The sequence below is a fragment of the Rutilus rutilus genome (genome assembly GCF_951802725.1).
Source record: "Rutilus rutilus genome assembly, chromosome: 3".
Classification (NCBI taxonomy): Eukaryota; Metazoa; Chordata; class Actinopteri; order Cypriniformes; family Leuciscidae; genus Rutilus; species Rutilus rutilus.
Window position 1 is genome coordinate 35877096 of NC_140211.1, and position 18031 is coordinate 35895126.

At 37.6% G+C, this 18031-nt stretch overlaps 1 protein-coding gene across 2 annotated transcripts; it reads right to left on the reverse strand.

Moving 5' to 3' along the window:
- Window positions 1–804: 804 nt before the first annotated feature.
- Window positions 805–17389, reverse strand: znf280d (zinc finger protein 280D). Of its 2 annotated transcripts, none has more exons than XM_084403671.1 (18): window positions 17261–17389; window positions 16490–16652; window positions 16172–16398; window positions 15822–15924; window positions 12216–12443; window positions 11616–11663; window positions 11431–11516; window positions 10129–10355; window positions 7980–8137; window positions 7261–7361; window positions 7039–7185; window positions 6357–6491; window positions 6020–6231; window positions 5470–5610; window positions 5321–5383; window positions 5091–5209; window positions 4973–5000; window positions 805–2027 (listed from the first exon to the last, which is right to left on the reverse strand). In XM_084403671.1, exons 2-18 carry the CDS (start codon window positions 16650–16652, stop codon window positions 1589–1591), a joined length of 2625 nt encoding a protein of 874 aa, XP_084259797.1. In that variant the 5' UTR covers window positions 17261–17389; the 3' UTR covers window positions 805–1588. The 2 variants fall into 2 exon arrangements, with proteins under 2 accessions (XP_084259797.1, XP_084259796.1); XM_084403670.1 differs by having other exon boundaries at window positions 12216–12446; window positions 17261–17373.
- Between the last annotated feature and the right edge of the window lie 642 nt (window positions 17390–18031).

Below are 18031 nucleotides of genomic sequence, written 5' to 3' on the forward strand. Positions count from 1 at the left end.
TAGATGAATCGGTTCACAAAACCGGTCTAAACGATCGAACTGAATCGACCCGAACTGAACTCATAGAAACCCTATGATAGAAACGCAGAGACACCCACCACAGCCACAACCGAAAAGCGGTGCCATGACTCGTATTTCTGATTGATACAAGGAGTTTGGGTGAGAATGAACCGCTGAATTATGTCATCAAAATTGTTTATCCGTATTGGTGGTAGTGAAAGGATGTAAATATTGAATGCATGTATCTTTTAAACGTGAGTTTTGTCATTTATTGTTTTGGAACACACTAACTTACAGAAAAGGATGATAATAATAGCTATCATAATAAAAGCAACAAAACTTCAATGGGGACTTAAACAGCTTTTGTGTTGTTTAAACAATACTGCAAATTATATTTAGGTTTAAAAAAAAATTGAGCTGAATCATGGAATAACAAACACTCTTATTACTAAAACGTACTCTGGAAACAAAATGCGCCTACATGTGGTTAAGGGTACATTTTAGGAATAGGGGGTTTTCAAACTGTTTCTGAAGAGCCTCCCCAGCACTGCACATTTTATATGTTTCACTTACTGAACATCCAGCTCAGATATTCTACCTCTCAGTTTTAAATAAAAGAGATATCCGAAAACATACAATAATAGCGAGGATCAAGGACGGTAAAAACAAAACGACCAAAAAAAAAAAAAAAAAAAAACACCTGTAATATGACTCAAAGAAAGCGCACGAGATAAAATAATCACTGAATCTTTTTTGACCGGTTCTTTGGAAAGAACTTCAAAAGAACCGATTCGCATAAATGAGTCTTCTCATCACTATTGTTTATTGAATTACATAGCATGAATCCACAAGAGGGTGCTCTTCACCAAATCAAGCCCTTACGAGAAAACAAGAAATTGTCTCCAGTAGAAAGGCCGAGATAATACTGTGAATCATAGCAGAACTCTAGTGAATATGTTATAAAAGTTTAATACTGATTAAGACAAATTAATTTCTACAATGTTTTCAGTCTCAATCAATAGGAGAAATGGTTCCCAATGCAGAGTCCTATCCAGATCAAGTACATATAACAATACATTAAACACAATAATAAAAAAAAAAATATCAGGACACATTTTTATAATTCCTAAATACAGTATACTGATAAATTGCTGAACTTGTTTGTCCTTTGGAAAGGCAGATGTGGGAATCAGCTCCAAGTTCATTAGTTTTATGTCTCTGTTTTGCGTTATCATCTGTAGAGTCCAAATGGCCACCACAACTGCGGACAGGAGGACTAAAAAAAAAAAATCATATGTAGAGAAGAACATTCACATTGCTGCCTTCACAACTCAGTTTCAATCTAGAGGGCGCTTCTTTACAATCCTTACACAAGTACAGAAATATTGTACTCGTACAGTATAAGATTTCAAAGTCATGGTTTAGCACAGTATTGATTTCACCTTATTTTGGGTCCAGGAAAAAAAAGTTCCTATTAATGCATATTTTATATAAAAAAAGGGGGAGATGGAGAGCGAGTCAGCGAGAAACTCTGCTGCGTCTAGAGTCTTGCGATGTTTCAGGGGATTCTCAATCTTGTTTGTTGCAGTTAACCATCCATTTCCACTTGCGGGTTCTCGGTGGCATCGTCCTCAAGGACCTTGGAAGGGGTGAGAGGTTCCAGTTGCGAGTCTGTGTTAACAGAATCAATTCCATCCGTTTTACAAAGAAAATCAGTGGGAGTTATGCCACCTTCACCTGGGAGGGCAGAAATGGGGCTGACGGGAGCCTTAGAGGGTGAGTGAGGGGAAAGGCTCTTGGGTGATTCCTCCTCTGACACATCGAGCGTGGCCCCTTTTTTGTCATCCTTCACCTCGTCTGGTTCACTTTTGTCAGCTCCAAGAACCTCTGACCCATCCTCCTTTACGCTGTCCTCGTTTGGTATAGCTTGTACATCACTGATCTCAATGGGTTCTGTCTCATCTATAGCCTCAGTATCTGATTTAATGGGAAGGAGTTGTTTGGAGTCATCGTGGGTTTCCAGTGACCTGAATTATGAGGTGCAAGAAAAACAGAAAAGCACAGGAACATGAACAGAGTGACAATGCTCCATTAAGAATTATGAGCTGTAATATCACCAGACTGATACAAAATATTATCAGTTTTTTAGTTACAATAAAGAGGGCCACAAAACTATCATAATTCACCACAAAATTCAGAAAAAATAAAAGATATATTTTGTATTAATACAATAAAAAATGATTTTAGGATCATTTGTAAGAGTTGTAGCTTTTGTGAAATTTTCATGCCAGTTATCCCCTACATTTGTATTACTGCAATTCATTTGAAGGTTTTCTTTTTTAAGGTTATTTGTAATTCCCATAATTCTCAATGGTGATTCTCAGACTGTCAGTCTAAAAAAAAAAAAAAAAAAATTTAATACAATGATTTATTTCAAGGAATTACAACACTAATATTCTAGAATATACATGAAAATACTATTTCCCCTTTGCATTACAGTATTACATTTCTTTTCCTGGCATTACAGTAATGAGAACTGGGGGCAAGCGAATTCTTTTTTTAATATATATTTTGGGAGGAAAAATGTTAATGACAGAAATCATTAAATTAAGTCATACACTCAACTGACCGACATAAATCCTAACAAACTACACTGGGTTTTAAAGACTTTTTTTTTTTCCAATGGATATGCTAAGTAATGAGTAAGTGATTCTTCCGTTTTGAAATTGATTCTTTTCCATTAGAAAGAGACAAATATTTTTAATACAAATATTCTCCCACTTCCCTTTCACAGCCACTTATAAGAATTTATCTGTGTGAATATAACAATGTGTTCTTCAGCTAAATTAACAGCAAAACTCCTATTTAAATTTAAGTAAGGTCACCCGGACACCACTTAATAGGCATCCCAATTACACTAATGAAAAAATAGAGATAATTTTTTATAATAAATTATATTTCCAAACAATTCATAGGTCGGGGGGGTCTGTATTCATACCCCTGTTTCATCAGAAAAGGTAATTTGTCTCACTCAGGCAAGCTACACTTCCCAGTCTATTTTTACCCTCCTCTTTTCACAGCTCTAACCTCTACATTTAACAAAAATACAAATAAGCATATGGTGTCACTGTACACCAATACATCATGCGTATAACAATTAGAGCATATCAGAACGTTGAGAAAAACACCACTAACTTTTTAAACCGGCAACCCTCTACGGACGCACTGAAGCTCGAGTCGTCATTGGCTAGTATATTTTTTATTTTAGTTGCCAGACTTTTTACATGGAATGCAAGAAGAATGTAAAAAATTAACATAATATAAACAGAAGTATAAAATAGAAATTTCAAACACTATTAAAATCAAGTAAACAGTCTGTAATCAAATAAGAACAAAGGATCTAATGAGCATAAATAAACAATAGAATAAAGACGCTTATTAAAAAAGCAGTGCTTTTCAGGTTTTACAGGTAGTTAGATTAGAAATCAAATGTAAAATAACACTGCATAGTGTTCACTGTCTAAATTAAATATAGATGAATCCTTATTAAAGTTACAAAAGTTATTCAGTCAAGAGCATTGAGTGATTTTTTGCAGTGAGTCTGTAGTTTGGTTAACATTAAAACAGACAGCAGCAGGAATATTAGGCTGCTGTCACTAAGACAATGCACAGATCCAATAAACTGATACTGTACTAGTGCGTTCACTTTCTCGACTGTTTACGTTCACTTATGTAAGGCTCGCGCTCAATCGGCCCAAAACCGGCATCCGACCAGCGGCGGAAGGTCTTAACGTGTTACTGTCTTTTCTCGAGGCAAAGTATTTTTTGATTAAATGCAATACATTTGAATACGTATTGTCTCGTTATTTCATCTGACTCCATAAATGAAAAGGTTTTAATGATATCTGTGCATCATTAAATGTGAGCGAATGTTTGACTATTCTTTATAACTCTTTAATGTCAGTCAGAATAATCAAATGTAACAATTTATTATGTCCGGTAAATGTATCATGCCAAATTCATAATCAATTCAAAGATACTCAATACAAAACATCAAAAGCTCTGGATTAGAGAGAAGAGATGCGAACCCGACATTCAAATACATGATGCTAAGAATTTTGCTCACTCTTAGCATCATGGGCCAACTTGAGTTACAAAAAGGCCCCGAATCCCCTGCTGCATTTCATTATATAGTCAGGACCTCGTTCACTTGGAAACATCTTTTAACAATGGAAATTTGCATTCAGAAGTTGCACCTTTTGGGGGGGGGGGGGGGTAGGAGACCATTTGTCTAGAGACCACCTTCCTTTGTGTGTCAGTTATCCCTAAACTCTTAAGGTATTACCTTTTGTTTTACTTATTTGGAAATGAGACATTTGTACCAGTGACATTTTAAATGATACCAAACATGTATAAAACTGGATGATAATTGTTAACATTAAACCATATGGATTTTTGGGTGATTTACATGTGGTCTCAGCATGAGAGAGGGGGAGTGGGGAAGAGGGGGGGGGTAGATGTGTTCTGAGGTGAGACTTTGCCTCTCAAATGGTGAGTTTAAATGCTAATTTCCAGAGAGGTCCTTTGTCCTCTCAGGGTCTGGTCGCTCTTCAACCAGACTGTCTGGCATTTCCTAATTTCTCAATTCTTACACTTAAGTAATACACGACTATGTTTACTAGGATACTCACTAATACGGACATTTTGACATAATTTTGTGTAAAGTTGTCCGTTCAAGCACATGACCTTATGGAGAGCTTAATTCAGTATTCACGTGCTGTCAAGATGCACCTTTCTGGGCGCACACTTCAGATGTGCAGTTTGTGCACGCAAACATTCTCACAGCGCGCTTAAAAACGTGTGTAAATGATAAAACTTTCATGACGACGCAGCATGAAACGCACATGCCATAAACAACTGAAAAACAATACTAAAACCAATAAACAGCTGATAATACAAACAACTTTCTCACCTGTTTATTTCTGATCCTCCATTGGAAACTATAAAGAAATGAAAATAGTATGCAAGTAAGACAATCTGACATCACAAAGAGAATATTTCTGCAGCGAGTTGAGGGTCGAGCACCATACCTGGCTCCATGATGACCTGGCAGGAGTGGTTTGGCCTGCTGAGCAAATGTTCGGTCATCTGGTCAGCGCCAGAGGCATCTGCCAGAAAGTCACACTTGAGACACACCAGTGTTAGACTCCTTGAACAAAAAACAAAACAAAAACAAAAAAACCTTTCACTTTCAGCAAGTTCATAATACAAATAAACCCCTCCATCACAGTAAACTGTGATATAATAGATCAAAACGTACCGCAACCCACGTGGAGCCTTCCTCGCTTTGCCAACCCGTACTTTTGAAGAAATGCTGTGAAACCTGCAGTTGAGAAGGTAAAGACCTGCTAAAGATCTGATCACATTCATGTGGAACTGTTCATCCATCCATCCATGTTTTCCCCTTACCTGACCATATGCTGTCTGAAGGCCTTCTGGCAACTTGATCTAAACTTGCATATAGTGCACTTCAGCGATAAAGGATAATGAACGTAAGGGTCCATAACCTCTGAGAGACACTCGACACACTTATTTCCTCCTCTTGGAAGTCTGTGAAGAATAAATACTCATTAACATACTTTACATACATGTAACATAACATATACATAACATACATATAGGCTGTGACTATTTTTGTATAACACATTTATTATACTTTGTATACTTCCGTTGCTACGAGTACGCTAGGGTATGTGTATGTGCGCGTGCCGTAAATTTCATTATCAGCATAGTATGCATGTATGTACATGATTTTTCGATTCACACATTTTCTAATCTTGCATGTGCCTTAATTTTTTTTGCACTAAATAGTTGGTCCACAAGATGGCAACACTGGCCGGGACCATTGTTTCACATTCAAATAAGAAATGGAAGAGATTGAACAATATTGTAGTTGTTGTCTGCATTGACGAGAGCTTGTGTCGAAACTGAAGTATACTTTGTGCTAAAGAATCCTCACTTCAAACGTTTAAGCTCATTATTGTGGACGGTTCGGTTAAAGCTGAATTGGCTTGTGGTCTTTGCCCTTCCTCCATTTAAGTTTGGTTTGGTTGTGTTTGCTGGTGTTCTGACAGGTTGTTTGGCCGTTTCAGGACTTGTGGGTATGATGTAGGATTTGCTTGAAACATCAGAACACATTGGTGCACCAGAAACTGAGGCCCGAATTGTCACCTAAAAAGATAAAATAATGAAAAGTATAATCCCAGATCATTTGTGATTAGCCTATGTTGTTTATGTTATACAGTCTATATTATAGTTTCAACTTTCGATTTTAAAAGATTTGGTTTCAAGCAGACCTTGGTTCCTGGAGGCAATCCTTCAAGGTTTCTCGGCTTCCTATAGGTTCTATGGAAGTGTGTTTTGTGTTCCACTTTTTCCTTGTAGGTGAGGAAATTTAATCTGCACTTCCCACATCTTTGAATCCCCTTTTTCTAGAAAATACAATAAAAGAACACAGAACATATAAAAAGTTAAGTGTTAAGTTACATTCAATAATTGAATTGTCAATTTAATTTTGCTGTGATTTATTGCTAAAAAAAATTATGTAAAAATATTGCACTTTTTTTTTGGTGTACTATTATTTTGGTTACAAATCTTGCTCTTGGCCGATAAGACTCGTGGTTAATCTGGATTGCTGTTGCCTGGGAGAAGCCCATAAGGAAAAAAAAAAAACAGGGAGGGTGAATAGAGTAGACCGCTATTGTCAGCCTGTTATATATTGCACCAAGTTGTTCGGCAGACAACCAAATCAATCCAACCTTAGAGTGAGAGCCAATGGGGCAGCACACAAATGAGTTGCACATTGTGCTGACTTCAGATCAGTGAAGTCTCAAGCTCCAAATACACAGACAAAGAGACAGATGATGTCAGAAAGACTCATATACACACTCTTTGGTTTCAATTATTAAACAAGGAGGCAATAAATCCATATCCATACAAAACGCAAATAGAAGCATACATACGAGGTTATACACTCACTTGATGTCTCATGTAGTGTTGCATATACATATGGCCACTGCGAAGGACTTTCAGGCAAAAGGGACAAAGCAGGTCTTTAGTGTTTTCATGAACTGTGCGGAAATGGTTATCCACATCAGAGAAGAAGGAGGACCTGTAGTTACAAACCTTCAAGAGAGCAAAAACAAAGTGAGAAACAAGTATTCGAAATACAAATTACATAGAGCAATGATGAAGCTTTACCTGACAGGCATAGGGCATCTCTCCAGGTTTGTGATTGTCCCTCATGTGCTCTAGAAGCACTTGCTCCGTCTCAAAAGCCAATTCACATATTTTACAGTTGGCTGGGGAAAGAAAATATATCACTACACTTAAAATATATCAAAACCATCAAAGTATTCCCCTCTGGTGAAATTCTCATTTCAATTACACCATTAAATGACTATTTTAACCTAACCTCAAGTCCTCCAGGAAAGTTCCTAGTCAAGTTTTAAAATCATAATTATGTGACATGATGAGTGTTCAAGTGATTTTTGAAAGTAGATTTTTTTGATAGCTTTGTTAGTGCAAAAGACTACATTTGGAGTGAAATTGTTGTTTTATGTATTTATCATTCTCAATTAGCAATAGAGAATGATGGAGAAATGTCATTTTGTAGCACAAGTGTTAGCTAAACGACTAGTACTTCCTTCTCTCATATTGCCAGGCTGGTCCACTTTGTGGCTAAAGGCCTGATCACAAAGTTTCAATAATCATCTTAATTCCATGAGAATAGGAAAATCCACACCACAACTATTATAACGTCACAGACGACTGCTCTCAATGAAATCACTTTGCGTTGGTGTGTGGACACTAATATACTTACACTTATTATTGTTATCTTTATCGGTGATATATGAACTGGCCTTTATTCAGGCCAAGAACCACCAACTTAAAGAAAACACTTAAGTGCTGTGACTTACTGGTGGACTCAAAGGGACTGTGGGCGCTCTCTATGTGGCACTGTAGTTGAAAGGGAGTTGAATACTGCCGGTAACAGTGCTGACATGTAGTGTGACTCTCCCAGCTCTCACTGTTCTGCTTCTCCAACTCCAGGTGATGCTTCATGTGGTTCATGAACCTGAGTGAGAGGGAAAAGAACAGATGACAAGGAGCAAAGGATGGCATTACAAAGAGAGAGGTCCAGATAAAAGAATCCTACTAGCTGATTTTCAGCTGTGGCCTTGATTTACATAGCCGTTGAAGAATCAGAGGGCCACATCTCTCAGTGGGTGACCAACTCCCAGCTAAATTACTGGCCCTGTCAACCCTGCAACTTCTGACATATTGAAAATTATCACTGACAGTGGCAATGACCCAGGCGTTTTGCTCAGCGAACAAGCAACATACCGCAAATGCTGTTTATGGATGGTGATTGTTTAATGGTTCTCTCATTAAATGACTAATACAATAACTGAAGCTACAGCTTGTAGATATACAATCACATTCACGGAGTAAAGTCAAACAATGAGTTTGACAATGAGATGACAAGTATGTCATCTTTCTTCAATTCTTATTCTAAGTGTGTGTGCAGAGATTTCTAAAAAAAAAAAAAAAAAAAAGTCAGTAGGTGTGACACTCGCAACCACAATTGGCTTGCAGGATGCCTCAAGAGACGGTAAGAGTGAGAAGGCATTGGGTACACCTGCAACCTGTGACATTAATGACACTCTTTAAGGTAAATGCCCTGCTCCACAAACAGCTGCTGTCTGGGGAGAACTCAGTCTGACAAGCGGGACCGCCGTTGACAAAGGTGTGACGACTAAACAGGAAAGCCTTTGATGTGCAAGGAAGTGAATGTCAAACAGATGTACAACATTCAAACAGGTAAACCACCACAACGTGTCTGCTCTCTCAGGAGTGGAGTTTCCTTTTGCTTTTTCAAAAAGCATCTAAAAATAGACCCATTACATCCTCCGAGAAACATGCCGTTTCAGATGTTGCAACCGAAGTTCTCATCCTATTTTTGAAACAGGTCATATTCCAGCTTTGTCTACAGATTGCACTGGATTTAAAAGATACAAATGAGCAGTACATGAACTATCCACTCATCATAAACCGTAATTCATCAAATACGTCTGAAGGGAAGGGAAAATGCCAAAGTTAAAGTAGCTAATGTTCAGCGCCATTGGGAATACAAAATAAAACTCATGCACAGTTAAATATAATTAGCCAAATTACAAACATACGCTATTAAAAGTCACCTTTAAACAGTGCGAGGCCTGTGCATGTGTACTCAAGAAGCATTTGAGCTCCCAAGGGTTTTCGAGAGACAAATGAGCAAATATTCTACTTAAAGTTCACGTTCTAACTGTGCATAATAGCCATTATAATACCAGCAATTATACTGCTCTGCTTCTTTATTTAATGATGTGTTGTTCAGGCTGCCTCTATCCACTCTGCCATTGGCGCCCTGACGTTGAGCAGCCAATTTTTCAGTCAGCGCGTTCTGCAACCTCAGCTCCCCTAATAGGGATTTTTATACGGCTGAACTGTGACCCCCGCCGCCAGAACTTGGGGTGCGCTGCAAACGCGTCTCCCCATTAAAAGGAGCTTACTGAGGCTTTTCTCACGCCGTGGCTGAGTAAAGTTATTTAATCACAAGAACAGTTCTTATAGCAGCCAAACTACCTTCCATTATTCATCTGGGGCCCCTAGAGGGAACAGGGGTCTGATAATGTCATCCATCTGAGTGGGAATCCAGTGATGGGGTCTGAGAATGGCTGATTCCCCCCATCTCTCCCTCTCTCTCTCCAACTATTGCTCTCTCCATCTCTGGGCTCCTGTAGCTAATGACTCTCATGAGCAATGTTCCCTCTAAGCCGCATGCGTCACATTGTTCCCTCACAGACCAAAACAATTATACAAAAGAAATCTGATTTAAAAAACATAGGATTTCTTGAAACGTTTTCATGTGTGACAAATTAAATATCATCTACCGGGACTGAAGTCTATAGAGGTTCAACCATCTCAGCACCAGACTTGGCCACTGACCGATTACAGATGGTTCTTCAATAACATGTAATGGTGTTATAATGGGTGTTTTTTTTATTTTAACATTCAAACAAATACCTTATATTGTTCTTGAGCATTTTCAAACAGCTGTTGCACTTGAATGTGGTGTTGGACTTGAACTTGGAAATCAGAGATGAATCCCCTTCACATTTTCCATAGTAGAAGTCTGAAACCAGCATGATCATTTTGCCTTTGTCAGTCTCAATGACTTTCGGTGAGTTGGCTTGTTTGTCAGGCTTCGATGTTGAGGGGAACACAGAATCCAACAATTCAGGGCAGCACAGCTGAAGAAGAGGGGGGGGAAGAGAGCGTCATAACATCTCAATACTGCATATAGTGTTGGTTGTAATCAATTACTAAGTTATTTAATTAATTACTGTAATTTAATTAATTTTCCCTTGCAATAAAGTAAGGGATTACTCTTATTTTTGTCATTTAATTACAGTTACTTCAAATGTAATAACATTAAATACTGTATAGACTATAGAACAGTTATCTGTAAAATAATAATGGATTCAACGTCAATGTTAAAATGTATGTTTTTAAAGTAACCTCCCTTGAAAAACTTTGGTGAGTTCAATACTAATCTATGCAATTTTATATTATTTATTTGATAGAATTAAGAACAGTTTTATGTCTATCCTTGTGTTGTTCAACTGGTCGAGAATGATATGGGATTTAGAAAGTAATTAGTAAAGGAATGCATACTTTTTAGAGAGTAATCAGTACATTAATCTAATTACACCATTGAAGACGGAAAAAGTAGCTAGAAATTAATTAGTACCTTACCCAACACCGACTGCATTTCCTCTGAAGGATAAATAAAGTATATCTGTCTCTACATTTGATTTTAGGTGCCATTTTTAATTCCCTATGTAATCAGTCATCAGAGGCTCAAACATGCATGCTTTATTCGTTCTTGTACGTCAAGCAACTACGGTTAAGCTTCTGTTTACCATATTTGATGAGCGCTGTATGTGCATTGATCAAATGTTTATATGTGAATAAAAGCCTAAATTAAATCTCTTCATTATATAAAGTGTTTGTCTCTTCAGAACACTTGGATTAAACTGCTCCATTCATATGGATTACTTTTACGATAAACTTTTTGAAGATTGAAATCGTTGATTAAATGGCATTTTAATGGATGAACAAATCATTTAGAGAATATTAAAAATATCTTAATTTGTGTTCCAAAGATGAACAAACGTCTTATGGATTTGGAAAGACATGAGGGTGATGACAATTTTCATTTTTGGGTGAACTGTGTCATAATTGGTTGTTAATATTTAGATGCAGCTCAGCCTGATTTAACTCAAAGCTGTTGATACAGGAAACAAAAGAAGATGGTAAACCAACCTTCATGTGACTTTTTAAAAGCTGAAAGCCAAACATATTTTGACACCTAGGACATTTCTTTCTGAAGGAATAATCATTTTCTCCAGCTGTCAAAGAAGAAAAAAAAGATTAAAAGATGAAAAGATTGTTGCTTCTGGAAATCCTGTAATACATAATTGCTAAAAACCCATCTATGTCAAGCTTACCTCCTTTGGACACACTGTTGTTTGTGTCATTTATCCTTGTTCCATTATCTGTGGGTCATAAAAAACAAATGTCTATCCTGTCAAGCTTCGATCCTCAAAAAAAAAGAAAAAAAGAAAAAGAAAGTCCTACACACAACCTGTCACACACAACCTTCCTCTTTCAAAAAAAAAAAAAAAAGGCCTCTGATTTTTCTGTTTTTGGTGTATTTTTAATGATTTTTTTTATTGAATTGTAGCTGAGCGCATGGATAACAAATAAATCCCATTTTGTTGTTACTTTTAATTGCAGTGGCTCAATCATCTAAAAGTTATGGTGGGTGGATGGTAATTTCAAACCTTGGTTACAAACTTTTACTTTGATAAATAAAACACTAACCTAGAAACACTGATAGAGGACATTAGAAAGACTTTTTACAGCGGCTTCGCGGTAACACACAGACAGACAGACAAACACACAGACAGACAGACAGACAGACACACACACAGACAGACAGACAAACACACAGACAGACAGACAGACAAACACACAGACAGACAGACAGACAGACAGACAGACAGACAGACAGACAGACAGACACACAGACAAACACACAGGCTTACCTCTGCTGTTCATAGGTTGCAGGGATAATGTTTTTTGTTTAACAAATATTGGGGTGATGGCTGGAGTGTTTTGAGAGACTGAAGTAGTGTGGGATTGAGAAGAAAGGTTAGCTGGGGCTTGTACGTTGGACAAGGTCACCACATTGTCCTGGATGAGCTGCACTTGAGGCCTGTGAATTACCCCTGGCTTTGGTGCAGCATTGACCTGTGAAACTATCTGCTGACCTGCTGCTTGGGAAACAAACACACAAAATAAAGAATCACATACCACATCACCTCATTAGCATTCTGAATGTATCACAGTTTCCACACAAAAAATATTAAGCAGCACAACTGTTTTCAACATTGACAATAAGAAATGTTTCACTGAAGACTGGAGTAATGATGCTGAAAATTCAGCTTTACCATCACAAAATTACATCTTAAAAAACAGATTTTAAATTGTAATCATATTTCACAATATTACAGTTTTTACTGTATTTCTTATCTTGGTGAGCATATGGCTACATTCACACAGAAAACCTCAGTGCTCAATTCTGATTTAGTGCTCAGATCTGATATCTCTGTGTGGCTGTTCACATTATGTTTTTAAATGTGGCCAATATCACATTTAAGGTTAGAGACCCTTTTCAAAATCATTAAAGGGTTAGTTCACCCAAAAATTAAAATGATGTCATAATTTACCCGTAAGACATTTGTTCATCTTCAGAATTCAAATGAAGATATTTTAATGCTATTTTAATGAGCTTTCTGTCCCTCCATAGACAGCTACGCAACTACCACTTTGACGCCACATACCACATAAAGAGATCGTAAAACTTTGGTTTTTAGTTAATATTTGTCTGATCTCTATTCTGGACATGCACACAAACTGCATTGCAATCATTTCTCAAAATGTAAATTGTGTGAAAATATTACAAAGTCTATTAACAGGACGTTAACAGAGGCCAGAGATGGGAAACGAAGACGGACACAAAGAGAGCGCAGACGCGCAACAGAGAAAATACCAGGCACAGCAAGATCACTGTTTGTAATGCTTGAAATATAGGAAGAAAAATAATAATATTAAATTGGGGTGGGGGTTTATATGAATAGATCTCTGAAGGGAACTGACTGTCTTCAGAATAGTTTTGATGGCATTTTCTTTTCCTCTTATTTACATATAAAGTAGTCCTTGAGCACAACTGCTTTAGCCGCGTTTCCACCGCAGGAACTTTCCCCAGGAACTAGGAACTTTGGGCTGGTACTCGATGTGTTTACACCGCAGGAACCAGGGTCTAAATGAAGTTCCGGGTAAATATTTCCCCCTCCGATAGTCCCTGCTCACAAGGTAGTACTTTTTCAAAGTTCAGGAACTTTCAGGGGTGGGACTTGTGCGCTGCACAAGCTGATTGGTTGTGTTCACGCCGCATTTTGGTTGGATGACTCCACGCAGCATTTTCTTTATTTTTAACCTCCCTTTTAAAAAGTGGCTTCATGCAGTAAAGTTGTCTGTCTGCAAATATGGAATTTAATAAAAAAAACTGGGGGACTGGCGACGAGTTTCAGGCTTTATTATTTGGGTATTTGTGGAAGAGGAAACTTTCTGCGCGTTCGTCACAGCCATCTCACGGCCAATGTCCGCAATAGCTGATAACATACAATTTTATATCTAACGTTAGCATTACGAGCTCTGAACACGCTTTATCAGTGCTCGTCTCTTTTCTGCCACAGCTTTTAATATTAAGTCATTATGTTTACACATTGTCATCTATTGCAAGGCAAACCATGTTACAAATTTACTATAACAGGATTGAAATAGCGCTTTGAGGTTGGTAACAAACAACTATTTACAAGACTGTCACTATTTATGATTGATAGACGGGGTTCAGGCTTTTTTTAAGCGTATTTGCGCAACAGGAAATTTTTGCGCGTTCGTCCCAGTCATCTCACAACATACCTTGTCTAATTTTATACGCATACGAGCTTTCTGAACACGCTTTAGTATCAGTGCTCGTCTATTTTGTTATGTTAATTACCTCGTTAGTAAACCAATAACTGCAGCACAGTTTGAATCTCCTCCATACTTATAAATGTGGCGCTCAAAACTGATTACTGTCCGTCGCAGACTGGGAGGAGCAGTTGCGCGCAGTTTACCTTCCCGGTACTTTAGACCGCGGTGTAAACGCAGAAAGCAACCGGTCTGGGGCAAAAAAGGTTCCTGGGAAAAAAGTTCCTGGGACAAATTGTTCCGGGTAATTTCGGTGGAAAAGCGGCTTTTGTTAACAGCAGTACCCAAGAAACGCTGTAGCGCTTCTTTTCCATAAGCGCCACCTGCTGTCAGAGGGTGAATTTTCATTTAGTCCGTCTGTTTTTGTTTTGTGCAAGTGTGTCTTATGTAACAATTTCACAAGGGTAAAGTCAGACCATTCTGTATTTGCTCTAAGTCTTGAAATTATGCAATATAGTTTAAATAAAAAACAACTGCTCATGGATCGCAGTGGTTCCCTCTAATTTCAAATGGCTACAGATGTTTTAGAGCAAATAAACAATATATATTTTTTTTTTAAACAACAACAAAAAAAAAGGCAACCTGTATCAGAACTGAACAATTTGCGTGTAAAAAAAAAAAACCTGAATCGGCCATGAAAAATCATGATCGTTGCATCACTACCGTTTTCATTTCTCTACAAAACGTGGTGTTATTTTTAAATTAAATAAATCTTTTAATATACATACATTTTCGTTGTGGTGCTCCTAAATTTTTGCTGGTGCTCCTAACTTTTTGAAGTTGGGAGTGCAACCAACCAGTGCTACCAACTAAAAAAAAGTTCATTTCAAGCCCTGCTCTTCATGAACTTTTTGAAGCATCCAAGTTGTAGTTGCGTACTGCGTAGCTGTCAATGGAGGGACATAAATCTCTCAGTTTTCATCAAAAAGACCAAATGAAAGTAAAGTCTTACGGGTTTGGAACGTCATGAGGATGAGTAATTAATGACAGAATTTTCACTTTTGGGTGAACTAACCCTTTAACCCTTTTGAGTTCTTTTTGGCACCTTATTGGGCTTGATAGGTCAAATACACACACTTACATTTCAAAATGCCAACCTTTGCGAGTAAGTCTTAAGTTAACAGTTGAGAAAGAAAATGCATGCTTTTCAGTACATTACATTAATGACAGACAGCAGCAGGAATATTAGGCTGCTGTTGTCTGTCATTAATCTTAAACAATCTCTCAATGCTCTTGACTGAATCACTTTTTGTAACTTTAATAAGAATAAATTTACACAGTGAAGACTATGCACTGTTTTTTGTACATTTGATAACAATTTATGTATGGTTTATATAGGCCCATCTAGGGCTTTAAGTTTTTCAGGTAGGTCTATTTCATTTGTGTATTTGTTCTATTATAGTTTAATTGTCCTAATGCTTGTAAGTAGATTCTTTGTTCACATTTTATGTTAGTTAGGCTAGTATTCGTTTTTTTGTGACATTGTATAATAGATTTTCATAAATTGGATCACCAATTTCAATATCACAAAAAAACGAGTACCCCCCACCTCCCCCGAGTAGTGTAGTGTCGTGTAGTGTAGTGTGAAAGAAACAACTACACAAACACATTTATACCTGGCACAACAGTGAAAGTGGTTCCTGGTGGATACTGTGACCCCAAAGAACTGATGAACGAGGTGTTGCTGTTGAGATTCTGTGGTGACGCCACAATGTAACCCTGGTAAAGTGATAATGATCATATGAAAATGAAATGATTTAAAGAAAGAAAGAAAGATTCAGTATCCTGATCAAACAGCCCAACCTATGAAAACACATCAATAAATTCAAATTCATGAATGATTATTAATATTTGCTAAAAATCACCTTCAGTGAGCGGAAGCCTATGGCTACTATGGACTAAAAGCAACTCTATAATTGTGATTTAGATTACAGATTTTACCTGAGAAAAATCAGCAAAGAGTTACCTGATTGTTAATGATGATGGGTTGAGGGGCTGTTTGAGGTCCTAGAGTTGTGTTGAGAGGGATGAGGATGGGGTTGCCCCCTGATGGGGCTGAGCCTCTGACCATAAGTGTATGACCTGTAGCCACCATTGCGGGGTTCGGCAGGGTTTGGGGAGTCTTTTGTGATGCTGCCACCATCGAGGGGTTATGAACCGGGACACTTCGCTGGTTCTGTTGGTTAACGGCACCTGAAGATCACAAGGAACACAATGATAAACATCTCAAGGACAAGACCAGATCAGAGGTGTCCGTGTCAGTATGCCCAAAATTGAGCTGTACCTGGTCTTGTACTGGCCGCAGGCTTGGAGCTACAGATTTCACCGACAAATATTGGTTCATCATCATCCTCGTCATCAACCAGATCTATTAGATTGGTTTCGGGTACTGCCTTCTGCCACGGCTCCAACTCCTCCTCTTCACATTCCATAAACAGCTCAGACATCTGAGAAGAAACAAAGATTATCAGGGCAATGTTATGTGGTAAACGTAATCACATCAACTCCCGACAAAATACATTATTATAACACACCAGCACAATTACACCTCAGCTAATGCTTGAGAATCCAGTAATACTAAGATGCTTGAGTTGAAACCAATTTATCTTTGCTGCACACAAGACACAGACTATAGTTAACTAAACTTAATTAATTTAAAGTTTAGATGCCCAATTATAGTGGTGCAAAACCTGTGAACCACCTCTAGCAGGCACGATATTGTTATCGACTGTTACTGCGGACACAGACCGGCTAAAATGCTAATTCAGATTCACAAAATTTCACTCCCAGATATCACTAAAAATCAAAATGCATTCAAGAAATAAGTGCACAAATGCTAAGAAATCAGAGAGGTTCACACATGGACTTTCTATTTAGCACATTATTGAGAAATCTGTTAGCAAGCAAGTCGGCTGTCTGGATGCTAACAGGCTAAAAGCAAGAAAAATAGCAAGCGGCTGCATAGAGAAACAGCAAGACACACAGGAAATGTTCGCTGGGTTTATGATAACACAGAGGCAAACATTGCAGATTAAAAAACGAAACTCAAACTTACCTTTTAAAATCTCGAAATATTTACTAACAACATCAGTGTTGATTCAGACAGACACGCTCACCGCGGCATGAAGCGCAGAGACTCATGGGAAATCAGAGGGGCTGCTATTGTTGAGAAACCAAGAGGCTCACGTCTCCCACAGAACCTGGACTTTTTTCAACTCTTCGAAATGTCTTAGATTAAAAATACAGAACATTAAGTTATTGTGTGCTGAGAAGAAATTAAACTATAACAACTAACGTTACATGAATGAGTCAGACGATATAAACTAGGCCAAAACAAAGACAAACGCCGTCTATTCGTATAGGCTATTAGGCTACATGAACATGTTCTTTAGTAGAGTAAGTTTTAGATTTTAAGACTTGCAACGTTATACTAAAATTAACAATCAAGTTTCGAAATATTTCAAGGAAACGAATGGATGTTACATTAAAAACAACTAATGTTAGAATAACGTCAGAAAAGTGTCGTACACAGTAGTTTGAAGCAAATAAATTGTGATTTAACAGAATCATAAAGATAATATAATTATGTAAGAGTTCAATTTGACTATAGCAACTTTTATAGTTGTTAAATAGTCTTGTCTCGCTTCTGTTTGTTTTGACCAACAGGTGGCACTATGAGTATTGTGATGGGCTAGGAGGACGCATGCCCTTTATAAACAATGAATGTCATCATCACCAACAGATGATAGGCTACATCTCGTTCTTTCATTCAGAAAGTTAAGAAGAAATTTAGTTTTTTTGTTGTTGTTTGTTTTTGGATGGCTTA